Raw genomic sequence first — 24,144 nt, 5'->3', positions numbered from 1 at the left:
CACAACAAGGGGGACACCCTGATCCCCTCTGCTCCCCAGCCTGGGGTGTCCCAGGGCCCCTCCTGCCCCCCAGCCCAGCCCCCTGGCCCCTGGACGGCCAGCTGGACAGACGGATGGACAGACTGAGTCATCCTTGGCCCAGCAGCCCCATCTCGTCCTCCCCGCCCGCCGGCCGTCCCCATCGCCACCACCGCCCGCCATGGCCCTTGCCGTCCTGCTCCTGGGTGAGCCCGGCAGCACCACCTGCGCTGCATGAGCACTGGCACTGCATGAGCACTGGCACTGCACTGGCACTGCACTGCATGGGGCTGGTGTGCGTGTGGCACGGGTATGGTGTGGGTGCTGGGAGGGGGGTCGAATACAGCACCGGGCACTGCACAGGCACTGGCACTGCACTGGTGCAGGCACTGCATGGGCACTGCACAGGTTTGGTGTGCATATGGCACAGCTATAGCATGGGTATGGTGTGGGTGCTGGGAGGGGAGGTTGAATACGGCACTGGGCACTGCACTGGCACTGCACTGTATGGGCACAGTGCTGGACATGGCACTAGCACTGCACGGGCACTGCAGTGGGCACTGCACGGGGGGGTGTGGGCACTGTCCTGGGCACCCCATGGGACCAGGCGCGCTGCACTGGGTGCTGGAAGGGAAGGGCACTGCTGGCGTGGGGGCACTGGGCAGGGCACTGCAAAGGGGCTGGGCACTGCAAGGACACTGCAGGGGGCACTGGGCACTGCATGGGGCGCTGTGCTCAGTTAGGGCTGTGGGACACTGCGGGAGGGGGGGCAGGCACTGGGCACCATGGGTGGTGCTGGGCACTGGGAAGGGCACTGGGTGCTGTGGGTTGTGCTGGGCACCGGGCAGGGTGTGGGACACTGGGCACTGGGAAGGGCACTGGGTGCTGTGGGTTGTGCTGGGCACCGGGCAGGGTGTGGGACACTGGGCACTGGGAAGGGCACTGGGTACTGTGGGTTGTGCTGGGCACTGGGTGCTGTGCGTGGGGCACTGCGGGCTATGCTGGCAACTGGGCTGTGCGGGATACTGGGAAGGCTGTGAGGCACTGGGCAGGGCACTGGATGTTCTGGGCTGTCCTGGGCACTGGTCACTGGGAGGGGAACTGGGTAGGGTGGGCTGTGATGGGCAGTGGGCATGGGTGGCACTGAGGACTGGGCACTGGGAAGGGCACTGGGCACTGGGAAGGGCATTGGGCACTAGTCACTGGGAACTGGGAAGGGCACTGGGCATGGGACAGAGGTCACAGGGCACTGGGCACTGGTACTGGTTGCTGGACATGGGGTACTGGGCACTGGGAACTGGGAAGAGCACTGGGCATGGGGCACTGGGAACTGGGAAGCACACTGGGCACTGGTCGATGATAGTCATGGGGCACTGGGAAAAGCACTGGTCACTGGACACTGGTCAGGGGGCACTGGGCCCTGGGAACTGGGAACTGGGAAGGGCACTGGGCATGGGGCAGAGGTCACGGGTCCCTGGGCAGGGCACTGGGCACTGGGCTTGGGGAGGGCACTGGGAAGGGCACTGGTCGTGGGGAACTGTGAAGGGCACTGCGCATGGGGCACTGGGGACTGGGAACTGGGAAGGACAGTAGGCACTGGTCGATGATGGTCACGGGGCACTGGGCAGAGCACTGGGCATGAGGCACTGGGCACTGCAGGAGGCCACTGGGCATGGGGCAGGGAGCACTGGGCAGGGCACTGGGCACTGGTCATGGACACTGGGAAGGGCACTGGGCACTGGCTATGGGGCACTGGGCACTGGTCACAGGGAACTGGGAAGGGCACTGGACACAGGGCACTGGGCACAAGGAAGGGCACTGGGCACGGGGCACTGGGCTCTGGGCACTGGGCACTGGTCCCTGCCGCTGGGCACCCCAGGGCCCCCCAGCAAGCCTGGGACAGGGTGGGGTGCCTGGACGCCTGTGTCCCCCCACTCATCCTCTCCATTCGATCTCCAGTGGGGCTGCTGGGACCCCGCAGCACAGGTACTGGGGGAGCAGGGGGGGGAGGTGGGGCAGCAAGAGGGGGCCTGGCCCAGTGGCTCCCAGTGAGTCCCAGTGAGGGGGAGCTCCCAGGGGGTCCCAGTGCGTGCAAAGGATCCCAGTGGGTTCCAGCAGGTCCCAGTGTGTGCAGAAGATCCCAGTGAATCCCAGTGGGTCCCAGCATATGCAAAGGATCCCATTGGGTCCCAGTTTGTGCAAAGGCACAACACGTCCCAGTGCAGGCAGGGCTCTCAGTGGGTCCCAGCAGGTCCCAGTGCGTGCAAAGGATCCCAGTGAGTCCCAGTTTGTGCAAAGGATCTCAGTGGGTCCCAATGTGTGCAGGGGTCCCAGCAGGTCCCAGTAGGTCCCAGCAGGTCCTGGTGTGGGCAGGGGTCCCAGTGGGTCCCAGCAGGTCCCAGTGTGTGTCCATCCTAGTGGGTCCCAGTGGGTCCCAGTTTGTGCAAAGGATCCCAGTGCGTCCCATTGTGGGTGGGGGTCCCTGGGACATGTAAGGGTCCCAGTGCATCTCAGCAGGGCCCAGTGTGTGCAAAGGATCCCAGTGGGTCCCAGTAGGTTCCAGTTTGTTCAGAGGATCCCAGTAGGTCCCAGTGTGTGCAAAGGATCCCAGTGGGTCCCAATGTGTGTAGGGGTCCCTGCAGGTCCCAGCAGGACCCAGTGTGTGCAAAGGATCCCAGTGGGTCCCAGTGTGTTCTGGGCTCCCAGTAGGTCTCAGCGGGGCCCAGTGTGTGCAAAGGAGCCCAGTGGCTCCCAGTGGGTGCAGGGGTCCCAGAAGGTCCCAGCAGGTCCCAGTGTGTGCAGGGCTACCAGTGGGTCCCAGGGAGTCCCAGTGGGTCCCAGTGGGTGTTGGCAGGTGCCGTTGGCCCCAGTGCCTGAGTGCGGGCTGTCCCCAGGGCCATTCCCGGTGCGGCTGGCCGGGGGCCCCGGGCGCTGCGCTGGGCGGGTGGAGGTGCAGCACAGTGGGCACTGGGGTACCGTCTGCGACGATGACTGGGGGCTGCCGGACGCGGCGGTGGTCTGCAGGCAGCTGGGCTGTGGGGCTGCCCTGGCCGCCCCATCGGGAGCCTGGTTTGGAGAGGGTTCCGGTCCCATCTGGCTCAATGGGTTGCGGTGCCGGGGCACTGAGGAGCGCCTGGCCCTGTGCCGGCACCGGGGTTGGCGTCCCCACGTCTGCGCCCACGAAGAGGATGCCAGCGCTGTCTGCTCAGGTGGGCTGCGATGGGTGGGTTGGCAAGCGGGGGGCCAAGCTGGGGACCCCTCGCCTGACTGCCGCTCCCCACAGCTCACCGCTTCCAGCCCCTCGGCACCACCGAACCACCCTGGAGCCCCACGCCGCTGCCCACCGTCACCCAGCCACCCGCTACAGCATGCAGGGGTGCAGCGTGCACAGGTACGGTTTGCACGGGTAGAGCATGCACAGCAATAATGTGTGCAAGTATGGCAAGCACAGGTTACAGCACACACGGGTACAGCGTGCAAGGGTATGCTGTGCACAGGTAGAGCATGCATAGATATAGCGTGTGCAAGTACAGTGTGCACAGGTTACAGCATGCACAGCTACGGCGTGCACAGCTACGGCGTGCACAGGTACAGCAGGCACAGGTACAGCATGCAAAGCTACTGTTGGGTACAGTGTGCACAGGTACGGTGTGCAGGGGCATGGCGTGCACAGGCATGGCATGCACAGCTATGGTGTGCACAGGTGTGGTGTGCACAGGCAAGGTGTGCACAGGTACAGCATGCAGCGGAATGGCGTGCACAGGTATGGTTTGCACAGGCAAGGTATGCACGGGTACAGTGTGCATGAGCATGGTGTGTACAGGTACGGTGTGCACAGGCACAGCATGCACAGGTACGGTGTGCACAGGTATGGCGTGCACAGGTAGGGTGTGCACGTGCAAGGTGTGCACGGGCACAGCATGCACAGGTAGGGTGTGCACAGCTATGGTGTGCACGGGCATGGCATGCACAAGGAGGGTGTGCACAGGCATGGTGTGCACAGGTACCCCCCACCCATGGGTCCCAGGGGCCCGCGCCAGCGCGGACCCCAGCCTCTCTCCCAGGGCATCCCACCATGCGGCTGGTGGGGGCTGCAGGGCGCTGTGCTGGCCGGCTGGAGATCTTCCACGACGGGCACTGGGGTACTGTCTGTGACGACCTGTGGGGACTGCCGGACGCGGCAGTGGTCTGCCGGCAGCTGGGCTGTGGGGCTGCTCTCGACGCACCCCGGGCAGCTTTTTTTGGTGAGGGCAGCGGGCCCATCTGGCTGGACGATGTGCGGTGCCAAGGGAACGAGTCATCCCTGCTGGGGTGCCCGGCTTCCCCCTGGGGTGTCACCAACTGCCAGCACCGGGAGGATGCCGCCGTTGTCTGTGCAGGTACCCGCGATGTGGGGGGCTGGGGGCCATGCCCCCACAGGGATGATGCAGTGGGTGAACAGTCCACATACCTGTGCACTGGTCCCGGGGCAGTGGGTGGGCACGGGGATGCCGCGGCTGAATTGCAAACCCTGTGGGTGCGCGGTCTGCAGGGTGCACCGTGGCCGTGCTGCAAGCGGTAACAGTGAGGGTGCAGTGCATGTGCAGTGTGTGCGTGGGCAGGGCACAGTGTGTGGGTGCAGTGCATGCGTGTGCAGGGTGCACTATGTGTGTGCAGTGCGTACGTGGGCAGGGTACAGCGTGTGTGTGCAGTGCATGGGGACGCTGAGTCTGTGCAGTGCATGTGTGGGCAGGGCATAGTGCATGTGTGCAGTGCACAGGGACACGGAGTTCATGCAGTGTGTGTGTGGGCAGGGTGCAGTGCATGCATGGGAAGGGCACAGCACATGTGTGCAGTTCACGGCAACACCGAATCTGTGCAGTGTGCACGTTTTCAGGGTGCAGTGCGTACATTTTCAGGGTGCAGTGCGTGTGTGCAGTGCATGGATGGGCAGGGCGCAGTGCGTGTGTGCAGGGCATTGGGGACACAGAGTCTGCACAGTGCGTGTGTGGGCAGGGTGCAGTGCTTGTGCGCAGTGCATGCGTGGGCGGGGCGCAGTGCGTGTGTGCAGTGCACGGGGACGCTTAGTCTGTGCAGTGCATGTGTGGGCAGGGCGCAGTGCGTGTGTGCTCTCTGTGCATGGGCAGGGCGCAGTGTGTGTGTGCGGTGCACAGAGATGCCGAGTCTGTGCACTGTGTGCACATGCGGTGCTTGCATGTGCGCAGTGTGTGCGTGGGCAGGGCTCAGTGTGTGTGTCCAGTGTGGATGTGGGCAGGGCTCAGCGTGTGTGCAGTGCATGTGCAGTGTGCATGCTGCAGGGCTCATACTGGTCTCCTCTGCTTGCAGATGAGCTGGCCACATTGGATGTCCACCCTGCAGAGCCCACTCCCCCTCAGTCGCGGATGAAGCCAGCCCGGGTGCCCCCCTCCACATGGCCCCGCATCCCTGGCTCTCCCTGGAGCACCGCAGCGAGCCAGCCCGCTGCAAGGACACCCCGCAAGGGTAGGAGGAGCAGGGATGGGGGTCCCTGTCCCCCTGTGCAAGGTCCTAGGGAGCCAGTGGGTGGCCGGTCGCAACATGGGACCCCATGTTTTGCCGCCCTGGCCTAGCTGTGGGGCTGGGGGCTGGAGCAGATTTGGGGGCATGGACCCCCCCATGCACCTCCCCTGCCTGCTGGGGTCACTCCCCATGTTCCAGACACCCTGTCCCCAAGGAATGCCCCTGCCTCTGGCCCTGGGTACCCCCCAGAGCTGGGCTGAGGAACCCTCTTGTTGCTGCAGGGCAAGGGGACCTGCCGTCACCAACGGTGACCTCTCCGCCGACCAGCAGCACCCAGCACCCTGTAGGACAGGGTCTGGCCAGCACCACCCCTGGCACCCAGCACCCTGCACGATGGGATTCAACTGGTGCCACCCCCGGCACCCAGCGCCCTGCAGGACAGGGTCGAATCAGTGCCACCCAAGCCAAAGCGGGGCGAGATCCCATTCGTAATATTGGGATCACCCGACTCAAAGCAGAACAGGATCTGTCCAGCATCATCCAGAGCACCAAGCCCAAGGCAGGACGGGATCCAGCTGGTGCCACCAGGTCTAAAGTGGGACGGGATCCGGCTGGTATCACCAGGTCCAAGGCAGGATGGGATCCAGCTGGCACCAACAGGTCCAAGGAAGGACGGTATCCAGTGGGAACCAACAGGTCCAAAGCAGGATGGCATCCAGCTGGCACCAACAGGTCCAAGGAAGGATGGGATGCAGCTGGCACCAACAGGTCCAAGGTAGGATGGACTCCAGCTGGCACCAACAGGTCCAAGGAAGGACGGTATCCAGTGGGAACCAACAGGTCCAAGGAAGGATGGGATGCAGCTGGCACCAACAGGTCCAAGGAAGGATGGGATGCAGCTGGCACCAACAGGTCCAAGGCAGGACGGTATCCAGTGGAAACCAACAGGTCCAAAGCAGGATGGCATCCAGCTGGCACCAACAGGTCCAAGGCAGGATGGCATCCAGCTGGCACCAACAGGTCCAAGGCAGGATGGACTCCAGCTGGCACCAACAGGTCCAAGGTAGGATGGCATCCAGCTGGCACCAACAGGTCCAAGGCAGGATGGCATCCAGCTGGCACCAACAGGACCAAGGCAGGATGGCATCCAGCTGGCACCAACAGGTCCAAGGTAGGATGGCATCCAGTTGGTACCATCCGCGTCACCCAGCCCAAAGCAGAGCGGGATCCAAGCAGTACTGTACGGATCACCCAGCCTAAAGCTGGACAGATTCTGACCGGTGCCAACCAGACCTCCAGGAAACCACCAGGACGGGGTTTGGTTGGGACCATGCAAGGTACCAAGTCCAAGGCAGGGAGGGATCCAGTTGGTGCCACCCAACTGCAAACAGGGCAGGATGTGGCAGTTGCCATCCAGCTCACCCAATGGACAGCAGGACAAGATCCCATTGATGCCACTCAAGCCAAAGTGGGGCAGAATCTGGTTAGTACCACGCAAGGCACCAGGCCCAAAGCAAGGCAAGACTTGGCCCCCACCATGGTGGTCCCAGCAGGTAATACCATGTGGAGTAACCAGAACCTGGGAGAACCAGGTCCTGAAGGTACCATGAAGAGCACACCTCCTCCAGCAGAACTGGATGCAGATGGTACCAAATGGACAACACGTTCTTCAGCAGATTTTGGTCTAGGTGATACCCTGAGGAGCACACATCCTGCAGCAGAACCAGGGCCTGAAGGTACCATGAGGAGCACACGTCCTCCAGTGGAACTAGTTCCAGGTGGTACCATATGGAGCACACGTTCTCCAGTGGAACAGGATTCAGATGGTACCACATGGAGCACACATCCTGCAGCAGAACCAGGTCCAGAAGGTACCATGAGGAGCACACGTCTTGCAGAACCAGGTCCAGAAGGTACCATGAGGAGCACACATCCTCCAGTGGAACTAGTTCCAGGTGGTACCATATGGAGCACACGTTCTCCAGTGGAACAGGATTCAGATGGTACCACATGGAGCACACATCCTGCAGCAGAACCAGGTCCAGAAGGTACCATGAGGAGCACACGTCCTGCAGAAGAACGAGGTCCTGAAGATAATGTGAGAAGCACACGTCCTCCGGCAGAACTGGATCCAGATGGTACCACATGGAGCACACATCCTGCAGCAGAACCAGATCCTGAATTTGTCATGACGAGCACACATCCTGCAGCAGAACCAGGTCCAGAAGGTACCATGAGGAGCACACGTCCTGCAGAAGAACCAGGTCCTGAAGATAACATGAGGAGCACACGTCCTCCAGCAGAACCAGATCCTGAATTTGTCATGACAAGCACACATACTGCAGGAGAAACAGATCCAGAAGGTATCATGACGAGCACACGTCCTTCAGCAGAACCAGGTCCAGAAGGTAGCATGCAAAGCACACGTCCTGCAGAAGAACCAGGTCCTGAAGGTACCATGAGGAGCACTCATCCTCCAGCAGAACTGGGTCCAGATGGTACGATGCAGAGCGCACATTCTTCAGCAGAAAGGGGTCTGGATGATGATACCATGTGGAGTGCACATCCCACAGCAGAACCTGGTCCCAGTGGTGCCACACCGTACACACATCCTTCAGCAGAACTGGGTGCAGATGGTACCACATGGAGCACACATTCTTTAGCAGATTTTGGTCTAGATGTTATCCTGAGGAGCACACGTCCTGCAGCAGAACCTGGTCCAGATGATACCACATGGAGCACACGTCCTGCAGCAGAACCTGGTCCAGATGATACCACATGGAGCACACATCTTGGAGCCAAACCTGGTCCAGAAGCTACCATGAGGAGCACACATCCTCCAGCAGGTCTGAATCCAGATGGTACTAAGCAAGGAATTATTTGGAAGAAATTTTCAGGAAAAGAATGAAATGTTGGAGGGCTGGGGTGGGTGGAAAGACAGTAGGGACTATGTGTGGATAGACTGAGAGGGGAAGGGGCGATTGACTGGACAGAAAAGTGGAGGGTGGGAAGGGCAGCAAGTTAGGAGAAAGGGAAGGTAGATTGATGGATGGATGGAAAGGAAGAACTTGTGGGACACTGGATGCATGGATGGCAAGGAAAGAGGAATGGATGGATGGGTGGGTGGATGGATGAACAGATGGATGGATGGATGGATGGACAGATGGATGGATGGATGAATGGGTGGGTGAATGGATGGATGGACAGACGGATGGATGGATGGATGGATGGGTGGGTGCGTAGATGGATGGGTGGATGAGTGGACAGGTGGGTGGGTGGATGGATGGATGGATGCATGTATGGATGGGTGGATGGGGTTTTCTTCACCCAGCATGCAGGGCAGGGGGCCTGGAGGCGGTGGTGCAGGGGCCTCGCAGACCTCTGTGTCCCTTCCCTCCCCAGGTGCAGACCCGGACCCAGGCCCTGCTGAGGTCTCTACTCCCCCCACAGAGCCCCCATCACCCCCTCCATCGCAGAACCCCACCCCGATGCCAACATCCCCTCCTGCCCTTGCAGTCCAACTGGATCCAGGCTCCAGCATCCCCTCCCAGTGCCTCCCAGAGCCCCCCAGCACCCAGAGCCCCCCAGTACCCACCCACTCCCCCAAGGAGACTCCCAGCACCCAGAGCCACCCAGCACCCACACAGCCCTGCAAGGAGACCCCCAGCACATGGAGCCCTCCAGCCCACACCCAACCCCCCATGGAGATCCCCAGCACCCAGAGCCCCCCAGCACCCATCCAGCACCCCAAGGAGACCCCCAGTGCACAGAGCCCCTCAGCACTCACTCAGGACCCCATGGAGCCCACAAGCACCCATAGCCCCCCAACACACCCCTGCACCCCATGGAGACCCCCAGCTTCCAGATACCCCCAGCCCCCACTCAGCACCCCATGGAGACCCTCAGCACCCAGAACCCCCAGCATCCCCCCAGCACCCCATGGAGACCCCCAGCCCACAGATACCCCCAGCACTCCCTCAGCACTCCATGGAGACCCTCAGCAGCCCAAACTCCCCAGAATCCCCCAGCACCCCATGGAGATCGTCAGCATGCAGACCCCCCAGCACCCTCCCAGCACCCTTTGGAGACCCTTAGCACCCACGCCCCCCAGCACCCCTGCAGGGCCCCACAGACACCCTCATCACCCAGACACCCTCAGCACCCCCGGGGCACCCCATGTTGCTCCTCGGGACCCAGACCCCCTAGCACCCCCTCAGTACCCCACAGAGACCCTTGTCACCCAGAGCCCCCCAGCTCCCCCCAGCACCCCTTGGAGACTCTCATCACTCAGACCCCCAGCACCCAAGCAGCACCCTATGGAGACTCTCAGCACCCAGATCCCCCTAGCACGTCTGCAGCACCTCATGAAGATGCTCATCACCCAGACCTCCCCAACACTCCCCCAGCACCCCACGGAGACCCTCAGCACCCAGACACCCCCAGCACCCCCTCAGCCCCCCTGGAGCCCCTCGGCACCCAGACCCCCAGCAACCCCACAGCACCCCATGGAGACCCTCAGCACCCAGACCCCCCAGCACTCAAGTGGCACCCCTGGAGTCCCTTGGCACCCAGACACCCCCAGCACCCTCTCAGCCCCCTGAAGCCCCTCAGCACCCAGACCCCCCAGCACCCCCGCAGCACCCCGTGGAGCCCCTCAGCATCCAGACCCCCCAGCACCCCCTCAGCACCTCATGGAGCCCCTCGGTACCCAGACCCCCAGCACTCCCGCAGCACCCCACGGAGCCCCTCAGCACCCAGACCCCCCAACAACCCCTCAGCTCCCCCCAGAGCCCCTCGGAGGCCTCCCGGAAGCCCCGGAGCTTCCCCCCACCCATCCTGCTCGTACCCTGACAGACCCCATGCTCCTTGGGGCCCTGTGTGCAGGTAAGCCTGAGGTGAGGGAGCACAGTGGCAGGGGGGTGTCCTGCCAGCGGACCCCCAACTCCTGAGGTGACACCCCCTAGGACCCCAGGGCTCTGGGGCGGCATGGGGGTGGGTGCTGGGAGGATGGGGGGGGGGAAACAAGGCCCCCTTTGCACCCCAAATTCTGAGGGTTTTTTGGGGGGACACATTTGGGGGGGCTATCTCTCATGGCTGTGCTTTAGGGGGTCTCTATGTCTCACCCCACAGGTCCAGCTCCACCAGCAGTGCCACCAGTAGCCCACCCCGCGGCTGGGGAGCAGTGGGGAGGGGAGTCTGGCAGCTGCCCCCCCTGCCCGGCCCCCCAACTGCAGGCCCTGCTGCAGGAGGTGCGGGGGCTGCGGGGGGACCTGCGGGCTCTGGCCTTGACCCTCCAGCACCTCCTGGGGGGCTTTTCAGGGACGCCCTCTGCTACCGGCTCTCAGCCATGATGGGGTTGTGACCCTTGCAACTGGGTGACTCAGGGGCGCTGCCATGACCCCCAGATGAAATAAAGTGGGGCTGGCTCCCCCAGCCCCCCCCAGTCCTGGAGCACCTTGAGGTTGTGGGGTGGTGGGATGAGGAGCATCAATTTTTTTTTTTTGGGGGGGGATAGGGGGACTAGCCTTGGGCTGGTCCCGTGGGGTGCCTGTGGGGTGCCACGAGGTGCCCCAGCAGGGGAGGGTGAGCTGGTGGGGCACAGGCAGTGGAACCCCTTCTTGGGAGGGGGGGGGATCCTGATACTGCTCCCTATCCCACACCCCCATCTCTGCCGGCCCTATGGCGCCGGGCTGGCTCCCTCAGCGCTTCCCCATGGCACTTTCACTTCCTCCCCCCTGCTCCCGCCCCCGCTGCCCCCCAAAGCCCTCCCTAGGAGGAGCTTTAAAAGGGGGGGGGGGGGGATGCTGGGAAAGGGGTCCCAGGCAGCTGCGGCATGGGGGGCTGGTCGGCCTCGGGCTGTGTCTCGGTGAGGGATTGGGGGTCATGGTGGGGGCGGGGCTGTGGGGCAGGGGCTTGGGGACCCCAGGGCTGGGAGTGCACTTGGGGGCACAGAGCTGGGGGTGAACTTGGGAGGCACAGAGCTGAGTGTGCACATGGGGGGCACAGATCTGGGGGTGTACTTGGGGTGAACAGATCTGGGGGTGAACTTGGTGGGGCAGAGCTGGGGTTGAAGTTGGGGGTCAGAGCTGGGGGTGCACTTGGGGTGTGTGTTGGTGGTTTTACTAGGGTGTGCAGGATGTGGAGTGTCTGTGGGGTGTGTCTTGGGGGTCAGTGGGGTGTGTGGGGCATGGGGTGTCCGTGGGGTGTGTCTTGGGGGTCAGTGGGGTGTGGGGGGTGGGGAGTGTCTGTGGGGCAAGGGCTGGGGCCCCACTCCCAGCTGTTCCCTCTTTCCCCTCAGCTCTGTGCTGCGGCATCGTGGCCGGATCTGGTATGTTGGGGGACCCTTGGGTGTCCCTTGGGTTTTCCCCGGGTGTCCCCTGGTGTCCCTCTGGTGATCCTTGGTGACCCCTGTGTCCCCCTGGTGACACCTGGGGGCCGTGGGGTCAGCAACCATGGGATGTGGCAGGCACTGGGGCATAGACCACATGTAGGAGGGCTTGAACTGGGCCGACTGGGTTTGTACTAGGCAGACTGGGCCTGTGCTGGGCAGACTGGGCATGGGTTGGGCAGACTGGGGCTGTACTGGGCAGACTGGAGCCATGCTGGGCAGACTGGGGCTGGGTTGGGCAGACTGGGCTTGTGCTGGGCAGACTGGGGCTGTGCTGGGCAGACTGGGCATGGGTTGGGCAGACTGGGGCTGTGCTGGGCAGACTGGGGCTGTGCTGGGCAGACTGGGCATGGGTTGGGCAGACTGGGGCTGTGCTGGGCAGACCGGGTCTGGGTTGGGCAGACTGGGCTTGTGCTGGGCAGACTGGGGCTGTGCTGGGCAGACTGGGTCTGGGTTAGGCAGACTGGGGCTGTGCTGGGCAGACTGGGTCTGGGTTGGGCAGACTGGGCTTGTGCTGGGCAGACTGGGGCTGTGCTGGGCAGACTGGGTCTGGGTTGGGCAGACTGGGCTTGTGCTGGGCAGACTGGGGCTGTGCTGGGCAGACTGGGTCTGGGTTGGGCAGACTGGGCTTGTACTGGGCAGACGGCATGGGTTGGGCAGACTGGGGCTGTGCTGGGCAGACTGGGGCTGTGCTGGGCAGACTGGGCATGGGTTGGGCAGACTGGGGCTGTGCTAGGCAGACTGGGCATGGGTTGGGCAGACTGGGGCTGTGCTGGGCAGACTGGGTCTGGGTTAGGCAGACTGGGGCTGTGCTGGGCAGACTGGGTCTGGGTTGGGCAGACTGGGCTTGTGCTGGGCAGACTGGGTCTGGGTTAGACAGACTGGGGTTGTGCTGGGCAGACTGGGTCTGGGTTGGGCAGACTGGGCTTGTGCTGGGCAGACTGGGTCTGTGTTGGGCAGACTGGGCTTGTGTTGGGCAGACTGGGGCTGTGCTGGGCAGACTGGGCATGGGTTGGGCAGACTGGGGCTGTGCTGGGCAGACCGGGTCTGGGTTGGGCAGACTGGGCTTGTGCTGGGCAGACTGGGGCTGTGCTGGGCAGACTGGGTCTGGGTTGGGCAGACTGGGCTTGTGCTGGGCAGACTGGGTCTGGGTTGGGCAGACTGGGCTTGTGCTGGGCAGACTGGGTCTGGGTTAGACAGACTGGGGTTGTGCTGGGCAGACTGGGTCTGGGTTAGGCAGACTGGGGCTGTGCTGGGCAGACTGGGTCTGGGTTGGGCAGACTGGGCTTGTGCTGGGCAGACTGGGGCTGTGCTGGGCAGACTGGGTCTGGGTTGGGCAGACTGGGCTTGTGCTGGGCAGACTGGGTCTGGGTTAGACAGACTGGGGTTGTGCTGGGCAGACTGGGTCTGGGTTGGGCAGACTGGGCTTGTGCTGGGCAGACTGGGGCTGTGCTGGGCAGACTGGGGCTGCGCTGGGCAGACTGGGTCTGGGTTGGGCAGACTGGGCTTGTGCTGGGCAGACTGGGGCTGTGCTGGGCAGACTGGGGCTGTACTGGTCATACTGGTGCCATACACCTTCCCCCCGCCCCCTGCAGCGGTGCCAGCCCGGCTGCAGGGTGGCCGCTCACGCTGTGCTGGGCACCTGGAGCTCCTCTTCGCCGGCACCTGGGGCTCTGTCTGCGCCGAGGGCTGGGACCTGGCGGCTGCCCGGGTGCTGTGCCGCCAGCTGGGCTGTGGTCGCCCGCGGCTCGTCCCAGCGCCCTGCGGCCCCGCGGCAGCCAGTGCTTCCATGGTGGTGCTGCAGCAGGTGCAGTGCACTGGGCAGGAGCCGGCCCTGGAGCATTGCATCCTCCAGCCAGGGCACCCATCCTCCTGTCCCACAGATCGGGTTGCCGCTGTCAAGTGTGAGGGTAAGCGTTCGGCAGGGTGGGGTGGGGGACCCCCACCTTAGGTGGGGGGTCCTATGGGGCTGGTGTCACCCCGGTGTCCCTGCAGAGCCCTTCCAGCTGCGGTTGGTGGGTGGCCCTGGGCGCTGCGCTGGGCGGTTGGAGGTGAACCACGCCGGGCAGTGGGGCACAGTTTGTGATGATGGCTGGAATGGGACCAACGCGGTGGTGGTTTGCCGAGAGCTGGGCTGCGGGGCGGCAGGGGCAGTCGGTGACCTCCCCCGGGGACGGCCCCGCTTCGGCTCTGGTGCTGGGCGCATCTGGCTGGATGACGTCCGCTGCCGGGGTCAGGAGGGGACGCTGCAGGATTGCGCCCACCGTGCCTGGGGACGCCATGACTGCACCCACCAGGAGGATATCAGCGTGGTCTGCCAGGTCTGGGAACCCCTCTGCTGCTGTGGGACACCTGGGGTGGCCTGGCAGGGCTGGATCAAGCCACGGTCATCCTCTTGTCCTCGCAGGATGCCTGAGCACTGCAGCTCTGCCCCCAGATGGCCCCCGATCTCAACAGTCACCATGTCCCCCTGTGGAGCATCCCTCCTACATCCCTGCCTGGGCAGTCCCTGGCCCCATGGGGGACCCCACGCACAACATCCCACAGGAGGCCATGGGTGGCAGCAAGGGGTCCTGCCCCAGCTCCTTGTCCCCCCACCTAGTCATTAAATGTGAAGAACTGAGCATCTGTCTGCACCATGCCTGTTGCCGGGGATGTGGGCACCCAGCCCCACAGGGCACCATGGGATACCTGTGCACAACTGTGGCCATGCTGTGGGGCTACAGTGGGGTGAGTGCATGGGCCTGGCTGTCCCAGGTGTGGCGCTGAGCCAAGCCTGGCCCCCTGCCCACGCTCCCCTCATGGCCTCTCGACCCTGTTATGAAACAGCTTGTTAGCGCTAATCCTGCAGCCACCTGTCCCGCTCCCAGCACCCTGCCTGCCCGGGGGAGGGGACCTGCCCGCAGCTGTGCCCCATGGCATGGGGCAGGGGCCAGGCTGGGTCCTACTGGGAGGCAGGTGGGGTGGCCAGGGCAGGTGGGGCAGCAAGGCAAGAAGTGGGGCAATGGGGTTTGGAGGGCAGAGGGGCTGGGTGTGGGGCAGTGGGACTTTGGGGTGCAGAGGGGCAGAGCATGGGGGCAATGGGGTCAGGGGAGCAGAGGGGCAGGGACTGGGGCAATGGGACCTACGGGTGCAGAGGGTATGAGAGCAGTGGGGCCATGGGCTGCAGAGGGGGAGGGTGTGTAGCAATGGAACCTATGGGTGCAGAGGGGCAGGGAGTGGGGCAATAGGGGCCAGGGCTTGCAGAGGGGCAGGGTGTGGGGAAATAGGGGCCAGAGGGGCAGGGTGTGGGGCACTGGGGTCCATGGGCTGCAGAGGGGCAGGGTGTGGGGCAATGGGGAGCTATGAGTGCAGAGGGTGTGGGTGCAGCGGGGCTATGGGCTGCAGAGGGGCAGGGTGTGGGGCAGTGGGACACCAAGGGGGCACATCCAACCCCCACAATGACAGAAGGGGGACAGGGGGATGCAGTCAGGGGCAGCAAGGATGGGGGCAGTGGGCCAGTGGCTTGTGGGGCTCAGCACTAGGCTGTGTCCCTCCCAGCCCTGGGGACGAGGACGGGGACAAGCTGGTGCCACCTGGCCTGGCTGCCCGCTGGCTATTTCGGTGCCCCCGCAGCTGTCCGTCCCTCCGCCCCCGCAGCCCTGCCACCACGCTCCCTCTCATGCTCCTGGGATGCCAGCCAGCAAAGGGCCCCCCCCGGGGGGGGGGATGGACAGGGACAGGGACAGGCGTCCGCATCCTCCGCATGCCACTGAGGCCAGAGACGTGCCGGTGGGGCTGGACAGCCAGACCCTGGGGATGGTCCTCAGTGGGGCAGGGGGGTCACAGCCCCCTGATTCCTGTCCCATGGTGGGGGCTGGGGGGACAACCCCTGGGAACAGCCCCCGCTCCCCAGGGGGGTAATGGGGGGCATGACCTTCCCCACCTCGGCCATCCGCCAAGCGGGTCCCGCTAATGTGCTGTCAAGTATTAATTACCTTCCAGCGGGGCCGGGGTCAGGGCCTGGCGAGCAGATGGGATGGGGGGAAAGAGCAGGTGGGGAGGGAGAGGGAGGGATACGGCCCTGGGAACTGGGGAGAGGGAGGTGGCTGTGGGAAATGGGGGGAGGGAGGGAGATGGTCATGGGAACAGGGGAGAGGGAGGGAGGTGGCCATGGGAAATAGGGAGAGGGTCGAGTATTATTATGGGAAATGGGGAGAGGGAGATGGTTATGGGAAATGGGGAGAGGGAGGTGTATGGTTGTAGGAGCTGGGGAGATGGAGGGGTTATGGTCACGGGAACAGGGGAGAGGGAGGGAGATGATTGTGGAAAGTGGGGAGAGGGAAGCGTATGGCCCTGAAAACTCGGAGAGAGGGAGGGATACAGCTTAGGAACTGGAACTGGGAGGATGCTGGGGCAGGCACAGCCCTGGGGTGCAGGCAGAAGGATGAGCAGGGTGCCCCAACCCTCACGTGCTGTCCTCCCCTCACTCCAACCTGGGGAGACCCCCCAGCACCCCCTGCTCCGTGCACACCTCCCCCCAGGCTGCACCCACATGGCCGACCGCCGCATTTTGGTGTGGCTGGTACTTCCTTGGCAGGGCACCAGGTGTGTGTGCCGCCAGCTGGGCTCTGCCAGCCCCATCCCAAAATAGACCCCCCAGGAACGCACCCCGCTGAGAGGGGGCCAGATGTGAGTCAGAGCTGGGGGGGGACGGCGAGGACATGGGGCGGGGGTGGTGTGGCTGGGGCTGGGGACGCTGGGGACAGTGGTGGAGGGGGCTTGGTGTGGGGACGGCATCTCGTGGGGTTGGTGCCAGCCCCATGGGACGATGTCTCAGTCCTGGGGATGGCTGCAGGCCAGCAACCGGGGCTGATGTGTCCCCCCTGTCCCCAAACCATTCTGCCCCACATCTGGGGGTCTGGCACCCACTGCTTGCTCCCAGTCCCTGCCCCGTACCCCTGTGGAGCTGTCTGGCTCGTAGGTGGGTGGAGCTAGAGCTGTGAGGTGCTGCATGTCTGGGGGACACACAACAAAACAGATCCCTCCCCCATCCTCTCACGGAGGTGGCACCAGAGAGGGGAAACTGAGGCAGGTGGAGGGATGCTCGTGACTTGCTGCATGCTCCCAGGATGCCACCACAGTGGGATGAGGGGTCATGGCCAGGCTGGGGCTGGGACTGCAATGGGATGTGGTGGTAGTGGTGGGGCTGTGACTATGGTGGGGGAAGGTGGTGTGTGGTTGTGGTACGGCCAGGGCTGTGTCCTGGTATTGCTAGGCTGTGTCATGGCATTGCTGGGCTGTGTCGTAGCATGGCTGGGCTGTGTCGTGACATGACCAGGCTGTGTCGTGGCATGGCCAGAGCTGTGTCATGGCATTGCTGGGCTATGTTGTGGCACTGCTGGGCTGTGTTGTGGCATGGCTGGACTCTGTCGTGGCATGGTCAGGCTGTGTCGTGGCATGACCAGGCTCTGTCATGGCATGGCTGTGTTGTGTTGTGGCATGGCTGGGCTCTGTTGTGGCATGGTCAGGCTGTGTCGTGGCGTGACTGAGCTGTGTCATGACATTGCTAGGCTGTGTCATGACATGGTTAGGGTTGTGTTGTGAGATGACATTGTGATGGCATTGCATGGGGGACAGACAGACAGGATGGGTTGGGCATGGGGGGACAGACAGGGCATTGCACATGGGGACAGACAGACATCAAGGAGCATGGCTTGGTGAAGCAGAGCAGATTGGTCTGGTGGAGAGGCAGCACTGTGAGGAAGGACAGATGGACAGGATGGAGCATTGCATGGGGGGACAAACAAAGGTGGCATGGGGCAGCTGCCACAGAGGACTATGGACATGGGCAGACAGACAGAATGATGCATGGCATGGGGGGATGAACAGAACAGGGTGCATGTGTGGATGGACAGACAGCACAGGCAGGGACAGTGAAGATAAGAAGCAAGGCATGTGGGGACAGATGGACCAAGCGCTGTGTGGGATGGATGGATGGATGGACAGACGGATGGACAGACAGTGTGGAGGACAGCTTGCAGGGGTGGATGGACAGAGCGTGGTGCTGAGGACAGACCCCCTCTCTGGGTAGACAAGCCGCACAGGGACAGACAGACAGACAGTGCAGAGCAGCACACTGAGGGACAGCCAAGAGGCCTGCACCCTGCTTCCCGACCCTGCGTTGGGTGCACCAAGCCCTCTGGCCTCAGCTCGGCTCAGACCCCATCCCCAGCTCCATCCTGTCTGTCTGTCCTCCTATGAAATGTCCTGTCTGTCCCTGCCTGCCCAGCTTCATCCTGTCTGTCTGTCCCTCCATGCAATGCCTCATCTCTACCCCCATGCCCAGTGCTACTCTGTCTGTCTGTCCCCCCATACTGAGCTCCACCCTGTCTGTCCCCCCATGCAATGACCTGTCTGTACTCCCACCCCCAGCTCCATCCTGTCTGTCCCCCCATCCCCAGCTCCATCCTGTCCATCTGTCCCCCCCATGCAATGTCCTGTCTGTACTCCCGTCCCCAGCTCCATCCTGTCCGTCTGTCCCCCAATGCAATGCCCTGCCTGTCCTGCCTCCTGCCTATCTTTGGCCCTCGGCACGCGTTGGGGCTGACACATGTTCCCTGCGCGCGAGCGGCAGAGATTAGCACGGGCCGGCGGCATGGGAGCGGGCAGGAAAGTCTGAGTCACAGCTCCTGGTGCCGGGGGCAGCCGTGGGGCCGGGGGCACCCAGCAGTGCCCCAGGAGCACCCGACCCTGCTGGGACACACAGCGAGGGACACAGGTGAGGCATGCACTTGCTCGGCTGTCCCCGTGCAACCCCGAGTGACACTCAACCCTGCCTTCTGCTTCTGGCTTGCTTGCATGGCCCTCTTGGCTCAGCCCCATGGCAGTGGGGGTGTGTGTGTGGGGCACAGGCTGGTTGTCCCAGCCCTGCACACCTGGAGGTGCCGGTGGTGGTGGTGACCTCACTGCGGCTGTGCTGGCACAGGTGGCTGCAGGCGGTGGGATGGGAGAAGGGTCCAAGGTTCTGCTTCAGAGCTGGGGATGGAGGAGCAAAGAGTCATCCCTGACTCCCTGCAATGGGGGGATGTGGGGAGGGACGGAGGCAGCCCTGAGCCCTTGCAGTGGGGAGGATGTGGAGTGGAGAGAGGGAGCCCTGACTGCTGCTGTGGGGTGATGTGGGGTGTGATGTGGAGCTTCCTGTCCCTTGTCTGGGAGGTTATAGGGCTCACTGCCTCTCCTCTGGGGTGTGATGTGGGGCTGACACTCCCTCCTACATGGGGATGTGGGCGGTCAATGGAGTGAGTGTTCTGGCCCCCCCCAGCTCCCTTCGGGGGTGCTTGACCCCACTGGACAGGAGCGTTTTGGGGTCCCCATCACCTCTTGGCATGGGGCTGCACCTTCCCACCAGCTGGGACCCCTATGTCTATGCAGTGCCTGGGGGAGAGGGGCAGGGCTTGATCCTGGCCAAGGACACTGTGGGGAGAGCCCCTGGGGTGGGACTGGGCTGAGCTGGGATGTACTGGGCTTGACTGTGCTGGGTTGGGCTGGACTGGACTGGGCTAGAATGGGTTGGACGGGACTGGGCTGCATTGGACGGGACTGGGCTGGAGAAGATTGGACCAGGCTTGTCTGGGCTTCACTAGACTGGGCAGGGATGGACTGGATTGGGCTTGCGTGCATTAGACTGGACTGAATTGAACTGGACTAGACTGGTTGGTCTGGGCTCCACTAGGCGTGGCTGGGAAGGACTGGACTGGGCTTGGCTGGGTTGGACTGGACTGAACTGGGCTAGACTGGGATGCTTCAGAGCAGGTTGGTCTGGGCTCCACTAGGCTGAGCTGGGCTAAACTGGACTGGACTGAGCTAGACTGGGCTGCACTGGGCTGTCCTGGCCGGGTGCCCTTGGGCGGTGAGGCTGGTGCTGTCACCATCTCCCCATACAAGGGCCTGGGAACAGTGGGGCTTTGCAGCAGCACGGGGGGCTTGACTCTCCCCAGGGCCCATGGAGGAGTCAGACGAGGACGGGGAAGACAATGAAGAGTTCCTGGAGCGGCTGATGGCACAGACGGGCCAGGAGGTGCCACAGAGGGAGCTGGAGGAGCATTACGCCGTGCTGGAGGAGCTGGGCAGCGGGACCTACGGCCGTGTGGTGCTGACAGAGCCCCGGGATGGTGGTGAGGGGTGCTGGGGGGATGGGAGATGGGGAGGACGACCCTGGGGAGAGCAACCCTACTGCTGGCTGGGGGAATCTGCTCCCCAGTTGTGCACAGATGTGCACAGCCCCACTGCTCGCCTGACCCACCTGAGCCCAACCCCAGCTCTGCCCAGACCACCCCATGCCAGCCCCTGTCTCTTCCCTGCCTTGGTGTCCCAGCTGGTGCTGACCCCCCTTCAGCTCCTCCCGTGTTTCCCAGGCTCACCGGTGGTCCTCAAACTGATGCTGAAGGAGCAGACAGAGCGGCGGGCATTCCTGCGGGAGTATTGCATCGCCCTGTGCCTCTCCAGCCATGCTGCCTGCCTGCGTGCCCTGCCCATTGCCTTCGAGAGCTCCACACACTTCGCCTTCGGGCAGGAGCTTGCTCCCGCCGGGGACCTGTGTGCCCTCCTCAACCCGGGGGTGCGTGCTGCCTCGGGGCTCTGTGGCAGAGGGGCAGGGGTCAGGAGGGGTGGGAGGATGGAGGAGAACATGCCAGAACAGCTTTGCAGTGGGTGCAGTGATGCTGTGTGTGGGGACACCCTTTGCAGTGGGGTGCATGGTCATGCTTTTTGCGGGGACACCCTTTGCAGTGGGTGCAGTGATGCTGTATGTGGGGAGATCCTTTGCAGTGGGATGCATAGTCATGCTTTCTGTGGAGAGCCCCTTTGCATCAAGTGCAGTGACACTGCATGGGAGGAGACCCTTTGCAGTGGGGTGCAGTGACACTCTGTGCGTGAGGAGATCCCTTCCAGGGAGCACCCACTCACACCATGCAGGCAGACCCTTTCCAGTGGGATGCATGCCCACACTGTGCATGGGGACAGACCTTTAGCAGTGGGTGCAGTGACATCATGCATGGGAGGAGACACTTTGCAGTGGGGCGCATGCTCATGCTACACGTGGGGAGACTCTTTGCAGTGCAGGCATGTGGCTACAGGCTGCTGTGGGGCAAGGCACAGCTCAGCGGTGCTGGACAAGGGTCTGGGTGCTGCAGCAACCCCTTCGGGGAGGGGGCCGTGCAGTGGGTGATGGTGCCACCCTGCCTGCAGGAGGGCCTGGCGGAGGAGCTGGTGAAGCGCTGTGCGTCCCAGCTGGCTGAGGCACTGGACTTCATGCACAGCCGGGCCCTGGTGCACCGGGACGTCAAGCTGGACAACGTGCTGCTCTTTGACCGCGAGTGCCGGCGGGTGAAGCTAGGAGACTTCGGGCTCACCCGCGTGCAGGGCTCAGCAGTGGGTGCCATGTCAGGCACCTTGCCCTATGCCCCGCCGGAGCTCTGCCTGCTCCAGGGCTCTGACACGCTGGAGCTGGACTCCAGCCTGGACGTCTGGGCCTTTGCTGTCCTGCTTTTCTGCCTCTGCACTGGCTGCTTCCCATGGGCTGTGGCTGCCAGCTCTGACCCCCAGTTTGAGGACTTCAGTGCCTGGCAGGGCGGTGGGGCGGGGGGGGAGGTGCCTGCGTCCTGGCAAGGCTTCGGCTCTGCGGCACTGGAGATGCTCCGGCGCTTGCTGACACTGGACCCCGACCGCCGAAGCCCAGCCATCGAGGTGCAGAAATACCTGTCCCTGCCCTGGGTAATGGCCCCCAGCACCGGGGAGCCAGCACCAAGCAGCTCCCAGTCCCCCCTTACCAATGGCTCAGGGGAGAACCCGGGGGGCACCGGGGGATGGGATACTGCTGGTGGGGGAGATGGGGTTCCCATGCCCCCCGCTAACGCCCTGGCCCCATGCTGGTAGCCAGCACCTCCCTCCATCCCGGGGCTTGTATCGCGGTGGGCGCACCCTGGGGGTCTGGGCTCCCTGTCCGATGCCAAGGCCTGTGGGGCTAGAAATGGGTTGCAAGTGTGGGAAGGAGAAGCGATACCTCAGGCAGCACTTGGAGACCCCAGCCCTGCAACTGGATGCCCAGCACCTTGCAAATCGATGTCACTCAGCAGTGGTGACAACAGTCTACCTGAGCAACCGTTGCACAGCTCTGAGATGCACAAGGGAAACTCAGGGCAGAAGCAGCCCACGGGATGACAGACAGAAACAGGAGGAGAGCAATTAATTAGAAATTAAACCTGTTAAGGCCGATGCAAGACCTTGGCAGAGGTGGGTGGTGAAACTGCTCAGCAGAGGAACCCAGAAACGGGTATGACCTTGACCTCCTTCCTGCACCTTAGGGATGAGGAGGTTGTCAGGGCTGCTGTTAGTTAGGAAAGATGCTAAAGAGCCTCCCCGGGGGTTCTGTAACTGCTGTAACTAGGGAGAGATGCTAAACAGCCTCCTGGGGCGTTAAGGAGCTGGGGAAACAAGTGTAAGCTCTCAAGGCATGCAGCTGAACTGGGGTGTGATGGGGCTGGGAGGAGCTGCCAGGTGGATCTCTAGGACTTAAGTTAAAATTGGACAAACCTGGGATCTGGCTGTGTCTGAGCAATGCAATGGGCAGGGTGATTTGCACTGTTAAGGGCTGGATGTCGGTTGTCTGATAGTGCAAAAGGACAAAGAGACAGAGTAAGAGAACAAATTGGGATGGCTCTACATGTGCAGGAGGGGACACACATGAAAATCAGCTTCAACGACTGCAAATATCCTCCATCTCCAGCACAGGAGGGACTGGACAGACTCCAGAGGGAAGTTTGTGGGGTGAACTCGCGGTTTGGAGGCTGGACAAACACCTGCCCAGGCTCAACCAGCCATCTGGTCCCTGCTGGCTTTCCCACCGGGACTGCTGGCAGCCGGGAGGAGAGCAGCGGGGTCCCACAACCTTTGGCATCTAACCTTGGTGCTACACTGCACGCGGGCAGGGCTCTGCCTGCCTGCTGGGGAGCACCATCCTGGGGCTCTCCTGCACCCCTTTGAGCAGTCTGCACCTCTGTTTTGGGACACAGGGCTTCTGGGTCCCCTCCATGCTCTGCCTGGGGAGCCCATGCCCACCCCTCCCCGGGGACACCCAACAGGCTGGGGAACACTGTGCTCTGCTGTTGGCAGAGGATCCGTCTCCTGCACCACCACCCTGGTTCAAAGTGGAAGGGGAGGGGGAAAATTAGCTGAGATGCTGAAGCTTAATAAAATTCTCTGTTGTTTTGCCTTCTTTTTTAACTGTGTTTTCCCATGAACCCACTGCTTGAGCCCTAAATCCTGCTTTTTCTCCTCCTTGGGGCAGGCAGGCTCTGAGCAAAGGGGGTCCGGCCCCCCCCACCCCTCCATGGTGGTGGTAAGTCTCTGGGGAGTAGGGTAGGGTCCTGCAGCCTGTTGCTGAATTTCTCCTGAGCTACACGGTTTTTCAGGCGAGAAAAACCTTCCCAGCACAGCGCTGGGGTGCATGTCGTGGAGCTTCCTCCAAAGGAAATAATGTTCCATGGAAAATGCATTGGGTAACGCTCACAACTAGCAGCTCATGAACACATTTGCAGCATGGGTTGATCTGCCATCCACACAAATATATGGCTGTAGCCCTCACTCAAGCTTCCCAGTGGCTGGGGACAGCTGGGCCAGTAAAGCTGGACAGGGCGGTCCAGAGATGCTGCTGGCTGAATGGCAAAGGGGGGCTGTCCCATCATAAGAGGGACAGCCAAGCTCCCTGGATGATTTAAAGGAGGGTCTTGGGGACCTTATGAGGGAGTGCAACCTTGCAACAGCCCCCTGTTATGAGCTATGAAGCAGTGCAGCTAGACCTGCAATGGAAAAAACATCGGCTGCATCTATGGAGCCAGGATGGGAGAAACCTCCTGGTCTGAGTCCACCCATCTCATCTCTAGGGTACTGGGAAGGAGAAATCCCTTGGGGTCTCAAGATCTGCAGGATTTGGCTACTCCTTAACAGGCAAACCCTCCCATCTCCAGCCCCCAGCATCACGGTGAGAGGGGCTGCGGGGGGGCACGCTGCAAAAACCCTGGGCCAGTGACTGGCAGAACTCTTTACTGAGATATCCAGAAATAATGTGTACGGGTGTTGTGGTTCAGCCCCATTCGGCAATTAAGTACAACACAGCTGCTCACTCACCCTCCCCCACGGTGGGATGGGGGAGAGAATTGGAAGAGCAAAAGTAAGAAAACTTGTGGGTTGAGATAAGAACAGTGTAATAATTAGAACAATAA

At 62.8% G+C, this 24,144-nt stretch overlaps 2 protein-coding genes across 2 annotated transcripts; both read left to right on the top strand.

Annotated features, from left to right (window-relative positions):
• The first annotated feature begins 157 nt into the window (after positions 1 to 157).
• LOC140644626 (uncharacterized) lies at positions 158 to 9,702 on the top strand. Its single transcript, XM_072847645.1, has 9 exons — positions 158 to 224; positions 1,978 to 2,004; positions 2,913 to 3,227; positions 3,302 to 3,409; positions 4,083 to 4,397; positions 5,344 to 5,499; positions 5,778 to 8,342; positions 8,899 to 9,083; positions 9,619 to 9,702. The coding sequence occupies exons 1-9, from the start codon at positions 200 to 202 to the stop codon at positions 9,700 to 9,702; spliced, it is 3,780 nt and encodes a 1,259-aa protein (XP_072703746.1). The 5' UTR covers positions 158 to 199.
• A 10,166-nt stretch (positions 9,703 to 19,868) lies between these two features.
• Positions 19,869 to 21,799, top strand: LOC140644625 (uncharacterized serine/threonine-protein kinase SBK3-like). The gene is made up of 3 exons (XM_072847644.1): positions 19,869 to 20,040; positions 20,281 to 20,483; positions 21,113 to 21,799. Exons 1-3 carry the CDS (start codon positions 19,869 to 19,871, stop codon positions 21,797 to 21,799), a joined length of 1,062 nt encoding a protein of 353 aa, XP_072703745.1.
• The last annotated feature ends 2,345 nt before the right edge of the window (positions 21,800 to 24,144 follow it).

The sequence above is a fragment of the Ciconia boyciana genome, chromosome 28, assembly GCF_034638445.1.
Source record: "Ciconia boyciana chromosome 28, ASM3463844v1, whole genome shotgun sequence".
NCBI classification, from domain to species: Eukaryota; Metazoa; Chordata; class Aves; order Ciconiiformes; family Ciconiidae; genus Ciconia; species Ciconia boyciana.
The sequence above is the reverse complement of the archived record's forward strand: the minus strand, read 5'-3'. Positions and strand labels throughout refer to the sequence as shown.

Excerpts from the sequence above, each read along its gene's own strand:
- LOC140644626 (XM_072847645.1), top strand. The coding sequence starts at position 200 with ATGGCCCTTGCCGTCCTGCTCCTGG. Across the intron at positions 3,228-3,301 it reads TGCCAGCGCTGTCTGCTCAG|CTCACCGCTTCCAGCCCCTC; the intron begins GTGGGCTGCGAT and ends CGCTCCCCACAG. Across the intron at positions 4,398-5,343 it reads TGCCGCCGTTGTCTGTGCAG|ATGAGCTGGCCACATTGGAT; the intron begins GTACCCGCGATG and ends CTCTGCTTGCAG.
- LOC140644625 (XM_072847644.1), top strand. The coding sequence starts at position 19,869 with ATGGAGGAGTCAGACGAGGACGGGGAAGACAATGAAGAGTTCCTGGAG. Across the intron at positions 20,041-20,280 it reads GACAGAGCCCCGGGATGGTG|GCTCACCGGTGGTCCTCAAA; the intron begins GTGAGGGGTGCT and ends CGTGTTTCCCAG. Across the intron at positions 20,484-21,112 it reads GTGCCCTCCTCAACCCGGGG|GAGGGCCTGGCGGAGGAGCT; the intron begins GTGCGTGCTGCC and ends CCCTGCCTGCAG.